General features: G+C 28.9%; 1 protein-coding gene across 1 annotated transcript in view; it reads right to left on the bottom strand.

The window, feature by feature from the left end:
* Nucleotides 1-3068: 3068 nt before the first annotated feature.
* Nucleotides 3069-20234, bottom strand: part of LOC107437997 (uncharacterized) — a 49140-nt gene continuing 31974 nt past the window's right edge. Inside the window, exon 4 of the mRNA XM_087152849.1 lies at nucleotides 3069-4597. Coding sequence (XP_087008975.1) covers nucleotides 3204-4597 — 1394 coding nt within the window. The 3' untranslated portion in view covers nucleotides 3069-3203. The remainder of the gene's footprint in view (nucleotides 4598-20234) is intronic.

Here is a 20234-nt window from a genome sequence, read left to right on the forward strand (position 1 = left end):
GATGAAATTCTCTTTAAAAGATTTTGCATTGAAATTGTTTTAATTTACTACAGTTGTTTTACTTTACTACATCTAATAAAATATAGTAAAATAAAATAAAAAATTCCATAGAAGAAATTACCAAATTACTGTTTTTTACCTTTATAATTTTTACTTTTTTTGAAAAAAAATGTTTCATATTTTTTTTTAAAAATCTTTGATACATTTTTTACAATTATATACATTTCCCCCATGTTTAACTTAACAGGTACACTCATCTCGGGGGTAAATGTGAAATGCAGGAAACTTTTTGGGGAATCGCAGAGTAGATAAAAATTATGCCTAATTTTTGCCTGGAAGAAAGATTACCTGAAAAAATAATTTTAATTTTTTAATTCTTTTATTAAGAAAAATTTAAAATAAATAGTAACCACTAGTTTTTTTTAAGATTGAACCAGAGACAATGTGTGTTTCATTCCTAGTGATATTAAATGCTTATCTTTCGTTTTTTCACCAATATGTTTTGTTTACCAAACTTATTACCATTTTCCTTTAACCGATATGCTGCATTATTGTGTATACTGTAAACTGTTGTTTTGGAGACTCAGAAAAAAACTCAGGAAGTTTTTTCTTCTAGAAATTGAATATGAACCCTACTTTATTTTATTCGTAATTTTGGCTTTTATACATTTTGACTTGCAGAGTATTAAAAAGAATATATATCATAGTTTTATAAATATATATTATATATAAAATAATACATAATATATGTATATTTTTTGATTTCATAGAGTATATTTTTTTATTTACTCTCTTGAATATGTTTTATAAAATCTATATAATGTTTTATTTTAATATTTATTTAATAACTTTTACTTTTAATGTTCTAATATTTTTTTTATTGTCAAAGTGAATTTATTACTTCTTTAGGCTAAAAAAATTATTTTGCAATTAAGTATGTCTTTTATAATTTTACATTCCTATAATTTTCTTTATTCAATTGGACTTTTTTCAACTAATTATCAGTGAAATATTGAATTTATTTTCCCAAAGGAAAAAAAAAACATATTTTTGTAATTTTACATTCCTGAATTTTGAATGTTTCTTTTCAGGAGTTTTAAAAGAAAAAATTAATTTATATCTCCTTTAACAATAGAACATCCAGGGTGTTAGTTTTGTCTGCAAATCATTGTTGAGGAATGTTAAGTCCTAAAATAATTATAATAGCTAACTTCTTTTCTTCAATTTTTGAGATCTTCAAAAGCAGTAGAAGAAAATGTTATTAGGATTAACTGATAAATTGAAGTCCTACTTAGAACGACCATAGATCACTATAGAGATTTGAGTGTATTTCTCGGACCTGCCACATTCTTTGGCTTACATTGCTTATCTTTATTTTATTCGCACACACGCTTGTCTATATTGACACAGTACAAGATTTTTTTTGTTCACTAAGGAGATCAATCTCCTGCTCGTTACTGCTCACCAACCTCCTGGAATGAAGTTCTTTTCATATGGCTTTGAGATATGAGCACAAAAACGGCTTCGGCAAATTCGTAATTCCATTCGAGAAATGATAAAGATTGTGTAAAATTATTTATAATTTATAGCTGGAGAAACTAATAAAAATCAATAAACAGCTGTTGCTGTCTAAAGCAGGTTTAAAATTCATTCAATGCATGGAAAATTACCCTGAGAAATTTTTATTAAATCTCAGGCTTTCTATGGAACTTGACAGCTACATTTTTTCAATTGTTTGATGCATCTAGGAAAAGATGAAGACAGAAGTAGGCAGCCTGGTGAATATGTTGTTAGGAAATTTATTGATCCGTTTCTTTGTAAGGGAAGAAAATTCACAACGAAAATTTTTTTAAGGGCAAAAAGGATTTTTTATTGTTACAATACGGCTAAATTGAAGAATATTTCCTCAATTAGCAAGCCACAATTATCATATATTTTTCTTTAAATAATTTAGTATTGGATCAAGCATTATTACTATAAACTATTGTAAACCAAAAAAAATATTTACATCTTGAGTACTATACCTAACTAAGGAAGAATTTATTTACTTTATAACCCTAAATATCTTTTAGAAAGATAAGTTTGTTTGGTAAATTTCAATTCAGTCAATCGTAGATGTGTTCTATCAAATAAGTCATGACAAAACAGTTTCCAGAGTATGGCCAATTAACTTTTTTTCTTATCAGATATGTCCGCATCATGAGTATTATACATAACTGAGGAAGAGTTTATATAGTTAATAACCCTGAATATCTTTTGGAAAGATAAGTTCATTTACTAAATTTAAATTCAGTCAATCGTAGATGTGTTCTATCAAATAAGTCATGATACAAACGGTTTCCAGAGTATGGCCAATTAACCTTTTTTCTTACCAGATATGTCCGCATCATGAGTATTATACCTAACTGAGGAAGAGTTTATGGAGTTTATAACCCTGAATATCTTTTGGAAAGCTAAGTTTATTTAGTAAATTTAAATTCAGTCAATCGTTGATGTGTTCTATCAAATAAGCCGATTGTATATGACACAAGCGGTTTCCAGAATACATCCAGTTAGCCTTCTTTCCTTTCAGATATGAATTAAAGCGTATTTCCTGAAAATAAAGCTAACTGTTTCATAGAATTAAAAAAATACCATTTAAAGTACAGTAGAATGTTAGAAATAATAAAAATAACTTTTTGTAATGATATTAGAATTCAAAATCAAATATGTTTTCAAAATCAGAAATGTTGGTCGTCCTAGTGTTAATGAAAAATTTTCTTTCTTGAAGTTTTAACTATTTTTTTATCATCTATTTATTGATGAAATTGACTTTCATTAACTATCAGTTCAAATTAATATTTGTTTTCTTATTTAAAGAAAAAAATTTTTTATTAAACTTTTTATCGTTTCTTACATTTTATTTTAATAATTGTTTTTGAATGTAAGAGGAAATATTTATTTTTTAAATTAAATATTCTTTATATACTGTCTTCATTCTGCAAAAAGTGTCGCACGTAAGCTTTAAATTTGAAGCTTTTCATTAATTCAACAATGTATTAAAAAATTGACTTTTTTTCAATGACATATTTTATTTAACTCAGTATTTTTAAAAACTTTATTTATGCTATTATTTTTTAAATTAACAACTGTGTTAGCACTACATGACTTAATTTTATTTATCTATTTCTGAATGCAATGAAATATACATAAAAACATGCATTTCACGGGTCTAAAGGCTGTGTGTATTCTGATCTTCTGTTCCTTTTTTTTATAAGGTAGTACACTAAACCTATCAAGAAGATTATAAATAGTGTAACTCCTATAACAATAATGGCTACTATTCCTGCAGGCATGGGTGGTTTAGGTGTTGGAGAAATCGTAGTCCCTTCTTCTGTAGAAGTAGGCTGTTCTGTAGTAGTAGGCTGTTCTGTAGAAGAGCTTTCGGTTGTGGGGAGTGAGCTAACGGTTGAAGATATTGGCTTTTCTGTAGTAGTAGGCTGTTCTGTAGAAGAACCTTTGCTAGTGGGGGATGAGCTAACAGTTGAAGATATTGGCTTTTCTGTAGTAGTAGGCTGTTCTGTAGAAGAACCTTTGCTAGTGGGGGATGAGCTAACGGTTGAAGATATTGGCTTTTCTGTAGTAGTAGGCTGTTCTGTAGAAGAACCTTCGCTAGTGGGGGATGAGCTAACTGTTGAAGATATTGGCTTTTCTGTAGAAGAACCTTCCGTTGTAGAAGATGAGTTAACGGTTGAAGATTTTGGCTGTTCTGTAGAAGAACCTTCCGTTGTAGAAGATGAGTTAATGGTTGAAGATTTTGGCTTTTCTGTAGAACTTTTTATAGTGGGAGATGAGCTGTCGGTTGAAGAAGCTGGCAGGTCTGAAGTAGAATCTTTTGTTGTTGTAGTTGAGTTATCTGTTATAAAAGCTGGCCCATCTGTAAATGAATCCTTAGTTGCGGTTGAGTCCTCTGTTGTGGAAGCTGGCCCATCTGTAAATGAATCCTTAGTTGCGGTTGAGTCCTCTGTTGTGGAAGCTGGCCCATCTGTAAATGAATCCTTAGTTGCGGTTGAGTCCTCTGTTGTGGAAGCTGGCCCATCTGTAAATGAATCCTTAGTTGCAGTTGAGTCCTCTGTTGTAGAAGCTGGCCCATCTGTAAATGAATCCTTTGTTGTAATTGAGTTATCTGTTGTAAAAGTTGTCCCATCTGTAAATGAATCTTTTGTTGCAATTGAGTTATCTATTGTTAAAGCTGGCCCAAGTGTAAATGAATCCTTTGCTGCAGTTGTGTCATCATTTATAGAAGCTGGCCCATCTGTAAATGACTTTGTTGCTATTGAGTCATCTTTTGTAGAAGCTGTCTCATCTGTAGGCAATTCTTTTGTGGAATCTTTAGGAATTGTAATGTTTGTTTCATTTAAAGTATTTGTGGAAGCTTCAGGTAATGGTGTTTCTGTAGAATCAGCTGTGTTATTGGACAGAGAAACTTCTATTTTTTCCGATGTTTCATCAGGTGAGTCACCTAATTGCAACTGACTTGGGTTATCATCATAAAAGATGTCGAAGAAATTATCTTCTCTGGCTAGTAAATCGTTCGGAAGAGACCCTTGATCTGAATCTGTCAACAAAAAAAAAATTTAAATTTGTACTTCTCTCTCTCTTTTTTTAAATATCTTAGTTAATTCCAAGAGTTAGTGGCAGTGATTCACCAATCAAAACAACAAATATATTGTTATTATACAAAATATGCACGTTTTGAAATATCTTTAATACTAGATTCTATTTTTCTTACTAAATTTAGTGGTGAAAATATTTCTGAAATATTTTTTTTAACGATAAAGACATGGAAACTGACTGATGTAAATGGTACCTATGTCAATCAGTTTCCATCGTTTATTATTATTTTTTTATAAAGCCCAGTTCAGAAAGCTGGGTTTTTTCGGGTTTTTTTTTCCAGAAATATTTTAAATTTTTATTCCTGGATCCTAATTGAGATTGCAGAAAAATGTTTGTTTATTTCAAGTTATTTGTTTTGGTTACGATTTATCACTTCTGTTGCAATGTAACCAATTTTCAGTAGATTTTATATTGCAACGCTACTATTTTTATTTCTAATGATAAATAGGTTGTTACACAAAATTTTGAAGTTATACGATTAAAAAGAATCCAAAATCTTCAATTGTCTTAACACAGATTTAATTCCAGAATCTATTGGGATAAAATTTTAACTTAATCATTTTGTTTGGTTATCAATGCATTTTAACACGGAATTTCGTTTTTTAAATTTCTACTAAACTTTTGGTTTCTATAAAATTAAATGTTTTTCGCCAAATAGATAGTCCAGTAATATTGTATAAATATCTAATAACAGTTTTGTATTCATCATTTCAATTTCATATGTTAAAATGAAACAATTAAAGAAATTAATGTAATTAATTATTTTTTTAACTGTTATAACAATTATAAATATTGCTTATAAAGCTTGTAAAAAAGTAAATTATAACTTATTTAATGTTTTATAATTGCAGAGCGGTTAGGATGTATATCCTTTACCATATATTTCTCATAAAATATTATAAATATATAATAAGTTCATAAAATATTTATTAAGTTAATATTACAGGATTGCTTTATAATAAAAGAATATTTAGTTTAAAGCAGGGTTCCTTTTTGTCCTGATAGTCCTGTAATAAGTATAGCGGCATTATTCCATGTGATTTTGTTATTGAAATCCTTTTTCAAAATTAATTGATTGTGGAAGTCTTGAACTCGATTACAAATTTAAAATATTGATGAATTTAGATTTAAATAATAGAATTTAAAATATTGATGAATTTAGATTTAAATAATAGAATTTAAAATATTGATTAAAATAATAAATGTGAGAGAATATTGCCTAAGTGATAGTGGTTATTTTTTTAATGCAACAATACTATTAAAAATTTCGATAGACATCAAACTGTTATCAGGGCCCGCGCTAAGCTTTAGCCACTTCGCTAAGTGCGATAAAATCATAAATTCGGCGAATAAAATTGTGTTTTGGCGAATAATATTTTCCACTGGAAAAAATTATTCGATCCTCAAAATTACGCCAAAATGAATTTTTCTAAACTAATCAGTATTTTTTAATTGATTACAGTAATTTCCGGTAGATGCGCCGCATAACCAAATAGAATTAGGGGCAAATAATATAAGCCTGAAACGAACTACTGTAAAATAGCTTTCTATGGGAAAAAAATTAATAATAAAAATTTTATAAGATTTGCATTTGGCGAAGATTTTTGGAAAATTGAGGAATACTTTTGATATTTGGATAATTTACTGGCTAATAATTAGAAATCCTTAGAGCGAGCCCTGGTTTTGAGTTGTTTAGCGGTCCATTAATAAAATAAAACGAAAATGTTGAAACATTTTGTTCTAAGTAAAGTATTTTCGATAAGATTTGCATTTCTTATACCAAAGTAATGCAAATTATATATATTTAAAAAAAACATAAAACGAACTAAAAGTTTGTTATTTACCCTTTTTAAAAGTACAGTAGTTGGACAAAATAATCGAAACAATTCTATAGTGACTCATTTTTTTTTTCTTCTCAGATTTCCCAAGAAATACTTATTTTAAGATTTTCTCAAGAAATACTTATTCACGCGATTTCTCAGTAGTTTTTAGAGGTTTGAGAGACTTGCTATAAGTTACGAATGGAAAGGAATCTTTTTGAACACCCTATGATAAAAAATACAGCTATAAACTGGTATTGCATTTTTTAAACCATATATTTTTTTTTTAATGAAAATCTTCATTGCAACGATTTTAAATAGCATTAAACTAATTCTAACGAAAAAAATTAAGAAGAAAAAAAAGTGGAACAATTATGGAGATTGAAGATTGATTAGAAGGGCCACATAGGGATAGGATTTAATTTTCTATGACACCGTTAACTGAAATCTTATGTAAGAATTCTAACAGAACTTTTTTAGTATTAATTCTTTTAATGTACCCTTATGCATGAACCATTTAAATAATAGAAAAGCGAAAATCATTTGACCTTTGTTACCCAAAAAGTGTCTGATGTATGAAGTAAGCATCCAAATGAGTAGATCTTTTTATTAAAATCTGATTCAAAGAATACTGATAGGGAAATATTGTTCCACATTATTTATTGTTCCTGTTTATCAGGGTGCGTAGCCTAATTTTTCAGCAAAAAATAAGCACTCGAAAATATTTTTAAGCACTTTGAAAAATATCATAATTAGGCAGGGTTGGCAAGTTTTTGACAATTGATGGTTTTATCCAATTTTATTTACAGTGACGAAGACGATGGTGAGTCACAAACGATGAAATTAACAAGAGAAATGAAAAATTTTTTTTATCGCAAATATAGAAAAAAAAAATTGAGAATGTTTAGTTGGTCCCCGTAATCAACAAAAATTCGAGAGATTTTTCGATTCTATAACAGAGTACGGAAAATGAAGCCTGAAATTGAGAATCTCTCGCAAAATGCACCAGGGTTGCAGATTAGAGTCAAAAATCCTTGACACTGAATCCAGCTCCGTATACGCAAGTGCGTATACGGAGCTGGTATACGGGTATACCTCCGTGGTATAAGCTCCGTATACGGACCCTCAAGTATTTAATCAAACATGTAAAACAAATGGTGTTTTCATACACTACAGACCGGCGGTTCGCCGAAATAGATTGGGGTTGAATTAATTGTAAAAACGTTGAATAGGACAATGTCTTTTTGCATAATTTGTGGCGAAAATCAACATGGTAAAAAAAAAATCACATTTCGGAAAAGGGAAAATTAAGCACTGTTTAAAAGCAAGGGCTTTTAAAAAACGAAAATAAGCACCTTTAAGCACTTTTAAAAAACGCTACGCACCCTGTTTATTTACTTCTAACTGGGAATAATCCATTGCGCAGCTCTAGTATGACGTAAATAAAATACCCACCTATCTACTCCTAACTCGGCTACAATACAGAGTAGAGAAAAAAAGTAGTGAAGTGTTTTTAAAAATTAAAATACAACTGATAAAAGCCCCAATCTACTAAGATAGTTATAAATGAGGCATTAAGTAGTAAAATGGTGCCTGCGTTGTTTCTAATTTCTATTCAGTATTACTGATTGAAATATTAAACTTATACACGGTGTTTTGTTAAGACCGCCTTTAATATGTATATTTCTAGAATTTTTTCAACAATGAAGACAGAAAAGTTTGCACATTTAGAGTGGCAAATTAATGTTTGGACAAAGAAAGTAAAAAACGCTTTTGAAATCTCACAAATCACCATAAAGGAAGGTGAGTGTACAGAACATCAAAATCTGATTGTATGAGGAAATAAAAAAAGCAGATGAAGGGCGATGATTAGGAACAACTTCTAAGTATCATCAGACAATCAGTTTTGATATTCCACACACACTTTTATTTAGTGATTTGTTAGAATTAGAAAGTATTTTTGTTTGGGTTATTTAACACGATTACATAATTTCAGTTAAGATGAAATGTGTGGGCAGCTTTACTACTTCACCGCGTCTACCTTATGTAAATTTAGATGTTAAACCCCAAATTTCAGTTTTGATAGGGTAAAACAAATTATAACTATCGCTTATTTTTTTGTCTTAAAAAAATTATTTGCTCCGAAAAATTGCTTGCCTACTCCAAACTTATCAATAGCACTGGGGGGAATAAATTTTTCTTTGTTTTCTGTTACAAGAGCTTTTTGAAAAGATCTTAGATATTTTCAAAAATCTCTGTTACGTCGCTGTTTTCAAATCTGCAATCGGTTTCTCTCTAACAAGCACTTAGCATAATCATTTTCATAAAATCCGAGAAATAAAAAGATTTTTGCGTCAAAAAAGGAGTCTGTTACGTCGCCGTTTTCAAATCTGCAATCGGTTTCTCTCTACAAGCACTTTTCATAATCGTTTTCAGAAAATCCGAGAAATAAAAAGATTTTTAAGTTAAAAAAGGAGTCAGTTACGTCGCTGTTCTCAAATCTGCAATCGGTTTCACTCTACAAGCACTTATCATAATCGTTTTCAGAAAATCCAAGAAATAAAAAGATCTTTAAGTTAGAAAAGGATTTTTAAGTTACGTTGCTGTTTTCAAACAAGCACTTATCATAATCGTTTTCAGAAAATCCGAGAAATAAAAAGATTTTTAAGTTAGAAAGGAGTCTGTTACGTCGCTGTTTTCAAATCTGCAATCGGTTTCTCTCTACAAGCACTTATCATAATCGTTTTTAGAAAATCCGAGAAGTAAAAAGATTTTTAAGTTAAAAAAGAGGGAGAGGGGAGAAAGAACACAATTGCAGAAGAAAAAACACAAGGATAGAACAATCTTTCAAAAAAAGTGGAATTTTTTAAAGACGTTCGTCAAAAATGAATGATGTTATTACATTTTCTAACTTTAACGTAATCCGGGCTCAATTTGATATTTAAAAATAAAGAAAACAATGCAGAATTGTTTCAGTCTCGAATGATGGAAGAGTGAGAATGCTTAACTCCATTAAGTAAGTGTTCAAACTAAATTATTCTGAACTAAAATTATCTAAAGGATATTTCTCTAAGAATCACTGTTTTGTTATATTTTTATTCTGAATGGTATGCTAAATATTTATTTTTCCATCTTGAGTTCACCACAGCATAGAATGTTACAAATTTCTATGCTGTTAAATATTTTTTAAAATTTGGTTAATTAGAATATAAATCAACAATTTATTTTTCATGGGCTAATGATAATTTTGGATTCTTAATTTTCATAGAAAAATACTTGACGATTTTTAATGTGTTTTATGTGTAAGATATCCCTTTCGTCTCTACTAGCATTTTGATTTGCAGAATTTTGAGCTTGTCGATTTATGTTTAATAATAATAATTAAATACTATTTAACTATCTTTCCAATACATTATTTTTAATAATTAATAAATAAGAATTAATTAAAAAAATAATTTAAAAATTTGTAGAACATTTTCATTCGTTGGTTAGAACCACAATTGTTATGGTTAAAACCATATGAAATATATAATACATTAAGCATGATTTCGAAAAAATATATGGCAAGCTTGAAATTTAAAAATAAGATTTAGAAACTTTGCTGAGTATTTCAAACTTCAATATTTTTTTAATAGATTCTCAAACGTGTATTACACATAAATGAATGAATGATATCTCACTTTTTTCTCTTTGTTGTATTATTGAAATATTATGATTTAAACAAATTAAACTTCATAAATTTAAACAAATAAAGCTCTTTATTTGTAGATTATTAAAAGGAAAAACATAATATGGTAAAATCTATAACTTGTTTCTAAAGACAGTTAAAAACAAAACTAGAAATCAGAAGCTAATTAGTTTTCGGATTAGGGTTTTTTCATAATGATTACTGTCAAGGATTTAAAATTTTTGTAGCCATCAAATTTGTTTTGAATCCATTCATTTTTTTTTAGAAATGAGTGATTTTCATACTTTAAAAATAATTTTCTTATTTGTATTTGTATTGTATAATTCCATTATTACATTTCTTTGCTTAAAAAAAAAAAAAATGAAGAATTTGATCAAGCTCGGCCCAATATTTTCAAATTGAAGAGTTACTTTCCTTGTAGACCTCTGTGGACTACAATGGCAAATTGAACAAAAATGGCATAACTTGGCACTGCAATTGTAAGGAATGACATCTGTTTGAAGATGTTGTTTTTCAGCTACCTGAAATTGCGTGTGTTTGATCTCCTTCTCACCATTTCTCAACGATCGGGACGCCAGAGCATGTGTTGAGACAGAAAAATATGGAGTAATTGCTAATTTTTCTTGGAAAATATTAACGATATTGCTTATTACATCACTAATTTCGCTGAATTATTTTAATTTTGATCGGAAATTCAAAGAGTTTAATTTTCAGTTGAGAGTTAAAGATTAATCTTCTTTCCAAGAATTATTAGCGATATTACTCACAGTTCGTAATTTTCAAAAAGGAGTGTTGACATTTTATTGTAATGTAACAGAATTTCATTCAATATTTTTTTGTTAAATCTGTCTTTATCATTATGCTTCCTTTAAAATAATTAGGTATTTTACAATATACGCAATTCTTAATTTTAGAAACAGTTTTATTTTTTACGGCTAGTTATTAAAGATTATTAAAATCTGAAATATAAAATAATTGAAAATCCGAATAGATGCATGAAAAATTTAGTTTCATTTTATTTCAATAAGCATGAGAAAAATAGCAACAGATGCTTATTCCAACTTATCTTTTGCGTGATTACCATATCTGACCCCGAAATCAGCTCAAAGTATCAGTTGCTTATTTTCCTGCATCGCAAACTGGTGTTATTATGTTATTCGATATAGAATTTAGTGCAAATCTGTTCGAATACCTGGCCCAGTAAAAAATAGCCAAATGAACGTATTTTTTATTTCCTAGAGATCGGTGATTATCAAACACAATTGTTAATCTTTTAATATTTTTCAGTATCACCAATCAAATGCTCTAAGTTAATAATATAAGTCAAACACTCGATTAGTTTCGTATTTTTTTCTACAAACTTAACAGTTTATGGTTGAAAATTGTAATTTTTTGCACCAATAAGTTATATCAAAATAAAATAAAGTATTACATAAGAATATTACAGATACTTGGAATATATATATGCTTTATTAAAATGAAACGATTCTATAAAAATGACAGGTAGACAATTTTACTATTACGCTGATTATATATTTTTATTATATTATATCATAGAATATAAAAGTTAAGTAATTTAAAAAGCTCTTATAAATTTCGAGAAGAAATATGCAAGGAATTTTTTGACAAAACAAAATGCTGATGTTTATTTTACAAATGCTTTATAAATTACGCAAGAGTCTACTATCAAAAAATGCGTTTCGAAACCCTTAACTGATACTGATAGATTTTTAGATGCTGATTTCAGAAAAAATGTCTATCAGGTACCATTTTTTCACAAACTGAAAATTTTGATTTCTGCAGCCTATTGTTATCTAAGAAAAGGGATATTTATTATACTGAGATAAGCAATTAGTCATTTTTATACGCTAAATCTGGAGGTAATTAGGGTACTATGTTATGCAAATATGTGGTTTTCGATGGATTTTAGTTCAACATGGTTCCTTTTCGAAGAGGAAACTTTAATTTAAATATTCCTATCGAGATGATTCAATACTTGATATGCCAGATTAAATTAAATACTTTAAAGTGATATAAAAAACTGTATACTTTACAATTCAAAATTTTGTCGAGTATTAATAAATAAAATAATAAAAAGCAATAAATATGTACTGAAATTTATTTTTTGTATAGAATTTATGTTGGATAAACGAATTTTATAAGTAAGTGTAAGAATATTTCAATTCGTTTTAAAAGTTCTCGAGATATGGCGAAATACGCAAGAAGTAAAAATAACATTAAGGGATTCAAACTTCGCACAACTCTCCTGATCAAACTATGGAGACCATATGTTTCTCAGAATGTGGCTACCCCTATATTTTAGGGACAAGAATTCCGAATTCGTTGGAAAACGGGTATGTTTATTCAGAGATAGTACGATTTTGTGTCTGATTTCTTAATTTAAAATATCGTCTAGACTAATTAATTAGCATATTTGAGCTCACCTTTTCTAGCCGTTAAGATTGAGTCCTAGAACGTGAAGATCCGATCATTAGATCAAAAATTATTCAGGATGGTCCTTTTTACAAAAAACTGTACAAAAGTAATCGATATGCTTAATTAAGTATAAGTAAAAGAAAACAAATTCTAAATTTTATGTATAAAACTTCTATGCTTACAGTTCCATTAACTTAGTTTTGATATTACAATTTATTCAAGTCCAGTGTGTGAAAAATCCTTATGGGATTGAATTGGCTAACATAATTGCTCACCAAACAATGTCAAAATCCTCCATTAAATTGCAAACACTTCTTCAAAATTGAAGTTTTACTGGGCTGTGAATTAATTTCAGGTACGATATTTGCCGATGGATTTTTCCTTTGATTTTTAAATTATGTAAATTGGTTATAAAATAGTATAGGTTAAATTAAACATGGAAGGGTAATTTAAATATAAATTAAAATTTCAAGTAAATCTATGAAAAAATGATTTAAAATTGTCAAATTTTAAAGGGGAATTATCGATTTATCAATCTTTAACACTTAGTCAGGCGACATAACTTCATTTTCATAATGTGCCAACTGACTCAAGTTACGACATTTGCCGATAGATTTTTCTTTAGATTTTTAAATTTTCATAAATTAGCTAAAATAGTATGGGTTAAATTAAACATAAAATGTTAATTAAAATATAAATTAAAATTTCAAGTAAATCAATGATACAATTATCTGAAATAGTAAAAGTTTAAAGGTGAATCATCGAAACTCAATCTGTAACTCTTAGTCAGCCGACGTAACTTCATTTTCATAATGTGCGAACTGACTCAAGGTACGTTATTTGCCGATAGATTTTTCCTCAGATTTTTAAATTTTCATAAATTGGCTGTAAAATAGTAGAGGTTAAATTAAACATGAAAAGTTAATTGAAATATAAATTAAAATTCCAAGTAAATCAATGATACAATTATCTGAAATAGTAACAGTTTAAAGGTGAAAGGTGAGTCATCGAAATTCAATCTTTAACTCTTAGTCAACCGACATAATGTGCGTACTGACTCAAGAAAAAGAGTTATTTGTCTTTGCACGAGGATTTTCTATGTTTGTGTGATGATGTTTTTTTCTTCTGTTATTTATTATGTTAGTAAATAACTACTGTTGCTATATTTCCAATGCTAATATAGGTTTTTATATAGTATGGTGGACTCTATGTTTGATTCTCACAAGTCCGAACTCAACAGTCAAAAGGATGAAAATTCTAAGCATGCTTTTAATCCTCTTTATTTAGTTTTCACAAGCAAACTGATGGATATTTCCTCGATTTGACAGTATCTTTCGATACCTGTTAAATACAAAGTCTCCACCCAACCACAATATTAGATATAAAGCGTGCTGTATTTTAGAATATCTATCATTATTATTTTCATTTTTACAAAATCATGCTAATACAATTAACAAGTTAACAGTTAGCAGTTTTTGATAACATACAACATATAACATACAAGTTAACAGTTTTTGATAAGTAAATAAATAGTATACAGCTGTATGGTTCTAGATTTTTGATAAATATCTTCGTTTTTAGGCAGTTAACGTTAAAATAATTTTTTAGCGATATCCAAATCAGTTTTCATCCGTTTAAAATGTACGAAAATTAGATTTTAAAACATCTAAAAACTGAGAAACGTGTAGTTTTAAATTAATTACTCAAAACCTCAAATCGGATAATTTTATTGCTTTAAAGTTTGGAGTAAAAATTCATCGAAATTCTAAAAGTAAACAAGTGCTATTTCTTCTTAATTAATAGTGCAACTTTGCTATTTTCTGCCTTTATGAAAAGATATTTTGCAGTTTAATAATACTATATCATAAAAAATTTTGCTAAGTACAAAAAAAAATATCAAGAAAACACAAATTAGAAATTTAACCTAGAACCCAAGATGTTGAGGGTAAATGATTCTTAATCAAATGATAATAATACGTTTTTACGTCTTCAAAAATACCATCTATGAATAAATAGTTAAATTTAAGCAAAAATACTTAAGAAATATATGAATTGTACAGAGCACTTCTATCAACGATACTTACCAGAGAAAACAGTAACAAAAAGAATGCAAAACCAAATACAATTTCTCAAATATACCTGCATGTTTCAATTTGAAAATTTAAAATTTGATTTAGATTTCCACTTATTGGTTTGTAGATAGACTAGAAAATGATAAGGCAAGTTATTTATTATCACCGAAAAACATACGCTTGACTTTCAACTAATAACTTGTCGGTATTCAATGTTTATTCTTAAGTTTTGTTAGTTTTTTTTTAAAGGCAAGTATCTATAGCAACTCTGATAGCGAAGAGAAATCGTTTTATGACTTATAAAAATTCTAAATCAAAGATAACACATTATTATTTTCTGAGAAACTATTTGCATAATGTTTTATGAGAAGTACCAATGATCATGAAATTTTACTTCCCGAATATTTGATAAAATTTCTTTAAGGGGAAATTCCCTTTAAAAGAGTTTTTTTTTTAAATTTCTCATATGTTAAGGGCAAATGGTGCATTTACAGATTTGAAATTTATCATAAAGGCAGATGTGGTATCGCCATTTTACTCTTATCCAACTTTCGATTTGCTGATAAAGAATTTTGATATCGAATTTTTGAAAGTCAATACTTTTTTTAAATAAAAAACTTAGCGGGCATTTATTAATCATTGAAATAACATAAAGTGGACGTCTCAATATGTTTACTGTATCAGAATTAAATAAATAATTCCGAGAAACTGAAGCGGTAAGATATTACTTTATTAATAAAAACACCATTCGCTTCAAAAATATATGAATAGGAAATAACAGTCCACATGCCTTAAGCGCTCAAAAATAGACGTCCATTTTAAAGAATTGCCAGGAGTGAATAAGAAGAAACAAAAGTGATTTGAAATACAAAACGTAAAGTTGCCAGGGTAAATGAAAAAATAAAGGGGAGAAGCAAAACTAGAAAAATCAAGTAGCCGAGAAGGGCAAATTAGGGTAAACTGTATTTCCGCACGCTATCAAGAGGTCGTAAGGATTTAATGTCGTTAACAAGGGAATCAGTATTCATATGAATACAGCAAGAATATAGGACATCAAGATGAGCTGATGTGACTGGAGTCATCAGTCTCAGTCATATCAGCTCATCATCAGCAATTATAAAATAGTTCTGATACCACTTTCGTGTCGTACCCTGATTATAGCCCCTCGGAAAATGTCACTTATCTGGTTCATCCACTCAGTTCTTCAAATATAAAACTATTCAAATTTTATTTATTCATTTTTTTTTTTTAAAGAGTAGATTTATTTATCGAAACGTGAAAGGATAATTTTACACGAATTCATTCCATTATTATTTTTTTTAAAAAGGAGTACATTTATTTATCGAAATGTGAAAGAATAATTCCATATGAAATCATACTGCCAGCAGCTTTTTGTATAAAACTTGGCGTAAAACTAAAAATATTCCATCCTGTTATAATGACTCTTTCGGGAAAGTCGTTTGCTAGGGTTAATAGTAGATTTCTCTGTTTTTCATTGTCGAATTTCGTTAATGCGACAAGGTTGTAAACACCATTTTTAACTTTTAAAGCCTCTTTATGAACATTAACCGCATATACACTGCACACATAAAATGCCGTTAAGAACACTCCTAACAAAATACTCTGTGGCAAAGCAACGATTAATTCCAATCTCTCTCTTCTTATCCTCAGCAGAAATGTTGTAACCGTGAATATCGAAGAAGTCATATAACCAAATAAAAGAAGTATTAAAAGTGACAAGGCGTTCTCAAATTGTTCCACGCTGTTGATTATATTATTAGAATACTTCTGGTAGTACATGATAAGTGTTACTGATTTGTTTATATCTTGTAGAGCTGCTGAAAATTTGACCAGAATACCTTTTAGAGTCCCTAAAGTATAACAACAGAGCACCACTACAAATCCCGGTAAGAGGTATTCTTGGTTTAGGCACACTAAATCGGAAATTAGAAGGACTAGACAGTTTTGCCAGTGCTTCTGCGCTTTCCAACCGAAAAAATTTCCTTGCACCATTAGAGCTGATTCAGAACTAGAACGGCAGATGGTAAATGTTAGTGCGAAAAATGTTACAGGAATTATAAAACAAATGCAAAATCCAGATAGCAGTTGAGTGCGTTTTTTGAAAGTTCTGTTTGGTTGCAGCTCATAACTCGTCCCCAGCAGTCTTATCAACAAAGAAAATATCTCTTTTCTTTTGTGCAGAAGAACAATGCGAATTACCGAACTGAAAAAATCTGTCATAAATACCGTGAATGTCAATCCTAGCGGTAAGACGGAAAAGTATTTGATTAATTTCAGCAAATCAATGCTTACGTAAGCAAAAAATATCATTGTAGATGTATATTCGAAAATCACTCTTCTCAATTCTCTGCATTTTGATTTTTCTTTGAAAGAAGGAAATACGTACGCCACAGACAGAAAGACTTTTGTGATGAAACGTAAATCAAGTAGTTCGGGTCTAGATTGAAGAAAATCTTCATTCGAAGTTTCACGAGTCATCCTGGGAGAGAAGGGTCTTATATAAGGGTAGCAGTAAATAAGGTCTTTATTAAGAAACGTAAGTCAACTTATTTGGGTCTAGATTGAGAACAGTCTTGCTTAAATGTTCTTGAATTACTCATATTGCAATGGCTGCTTTGAGCTGTTTTCCTGATTTAATCATCTGTAAGTGACTTCTTGGTGATAAAAGGTTTCAAATGATACCAAAAATTAAGATCTTTGCATTGAAACCTAAATCAATTCAATCTAGCCTTGAATGAAAACTGGCTTATTTAAAAGTTCTTGATTTACTCATTTGCAACTGACTTCTTGGAGATAAAAGGTTTCATATGATACCAAAAAATAAGATCTTTGCAACGAAACCTAAATCAATTCAATCCAGCCTTGAATGAAAACTTACTTATTTAAAAGTTCCTGATTTACTGATCTGAAACTGACTTCTTGGAGAGAAAAGTTTACATATCATACCAAAAAATAAGATCTTTGCAATGAAACTTCAATCAATTCCTTCTGGTCTAGATTGATAACTGGCTTATTTAAAATTTCCTGACTTACTCTTATATAACTGACTTCTTGGAGAGAAAAGTTTACATATGATACCAAAAAATAAGATCTTTGCAATGAAACCTAAATCAATTCAATCCAGCCTTGAATGAAAACTTACTTATTCAAAAGTTCCTGATTTACTGATCTGAAACTGACTTCTTGGAGAGAAAAGTTTACATATCATACCAAAAAATAAGATCTTTGCAATGAAACTTCAATCAATTCCTTCTGGTCTAGATTGATAACTGGCTTATTTAAAATTTCCTGACTTACTCTTATATAACTGACTTCTTGGAGAGAAAAGTTTACATATGATACCAAAAAATAAGATCTTTGCAATGAAACCTAAATCAACTCAATCCAGCCTTGAATGAAAACTTACTTATTCAAAAGTTCCTGATTTACTGATCTGAAACTGACTTCTTGGAAAGAAAAGTTTACATATCATACCAAAAAATAAGATCTTTGCAATGAAACTTCAATCAATTCCTTCTGGTCTAGATTGATAACTGGCTTATTTAAAATTTCCTGACTTACTCTTATATAACTGACTTCTTGGAGAGAAAAGTTTACATATGATACCAAAAAATAAGATCTTTGCAATGAAACGTAAATCAATTCATTCGGGTTTAGATTGAAAACAGTCTTGTTTTAAAATTTCCGAATTATTGCTCTTGAAATGACTTCTTGGATTGAAAAAATTGCATACATGATATAAAAAATAAGGCTTTCGTCATAAAACGGGTTGACACAGCAGACCATCTTGTTTGAGAGTTTTTGAATTTACTCATCTTAAAATGACTTCTAGGATAAGAAAAAGGAAGCGTTTTTAAATTATCTAATTCAGGTTGATACTACTGACTGTTTTGTTTTTCCAGAATTACCTTGAAATGTCTTATCTTGAAAATAAAATTCACATGATTCAATGAAACGTAAATAAACTAATTCAGATCTAGATTAAAGGTTGCTGTCTAGTTCGCAAGTTTCTGGAATATTAATTTTTAAATGCACCCTTGAAGCGCTAAAAAAACATACGACTTAGAAAATAAGTCCCTTTAAAAAAAAAAAAAAAAAAAGTGATTCAGATTAGAAACTGTCTCGCTGAATTACACATTTCGACAATGACAAAAAATGAATTTTTGAGAGGAAGGAAATTCACATAATTCAGAAAATAAGGCTTTTATAATTTAAAATATTCTGCTTTAAATTAAAAATCATCTTTTTTGATAATAATTACTGAATTATCCATTCATCTTGAAACGTCTTCTTGAAGAGAAGAAATGCACACGATGAAGAAAACGAGGATCTTTGTAATGCAACTTAAGTAAACTAATTGAGGTTTGGATTAAAAACTTCTCTTGTTTGAATGTTCCTGAATTTGCACATTCTGAAACAAAATAATTTTAAAAAAAAGAGAATAATTTAAATCAGCAATTAATTCTTTACTTTTACCAGATGGTATTTTAGCAACTAGGCTAAGTTGTATCAATATATGACTCGAATATTTTGATATTACTTATGCCAGAATAAAGCAGCAGTCAATGAAATGGAAATATCACTCATATAATATTAATATTTCTATTCATATATTTTGATCGATTACTTTGCTATGTTTCGTATCGATCTATAATGTAAATAAAGGATTGTTTGCGTCTTCGAGGTAAATATATGGATAGTAATTTCTTAGCATTGTATATGTTGTCGCAACTTTTGACCTTTTGCACTCCACTAATACTCAGGTCTAAAAATACTACCTTTTTTGCAAATTATTTTATAGAGTTATAGACAATAAAAGCTTAAAACTTTCAGATATTTTTAATTTTGGAAACATTTTAAAAACTTCAACACAAAAGAACAATAACAAAGTGGATTTCATAGAAACTTTGAAGGAAAAGAAAAGAAAAATTCATTAAAACACAAACTTAGCTACCACTAGAAGAAATTTTTTCAAAAAAAGTGGAAAAATGACAGTTCCGTATACGGTGTCATTCAAAAATCATCACTTTGAAATTTAAAAGTTTTGTATCTTAATATTTCATTACCACGTTATTAGTTGTTATTAGGGTATAATTTCATTTTCAAAATCAAAAGCAAATATCGCGACAAAAGTGTAGTTGTTGTTGTGATAAAAATGTGATTTTTATTGCAACACTTTATGTGATGGGGATAATTTAACATCAACATTGCTGTGCGACTTATTGCAATAAAACGATCACTGAATGGTAAATATTAAATATTTTTACTCGTATAAAAGCTTAAATACTCAGATACGCGATTCCAAATGCGTTAGTCTTAATGTATCGTATTTAAAAAATTGTATTTAAAATTTTTTCTTCTTAAAAACAATGTAGAAATTGCTGGACTGGAAGAAAGATAACGAACAGTAGCAGCTGCCGAGAAAATGATTAGAAAACGACATTGATTTACTACGGCATAGTTGCGAATTGAGAAAATTAAAAGGTGATTAGTCAAAATCGAAATTTAACGTGTCGTTAACATCATATTAAAAATATCGTT

Source organism: Parasteatoda tepidariorum, chromosome 10 (assembly GCF_982258835.1).
Source record: "Parasteatoda tepidariorum strain Cologne lab strain chromosome 10, Ptep-v5.0, whole genome shotgun sequence".
NCBI lineage: Eukaryota > Metazoa > Arthropoda > Arachnida > Araneae > Theridiidae > Parasteatoda > Parasteatoda tepidariorum.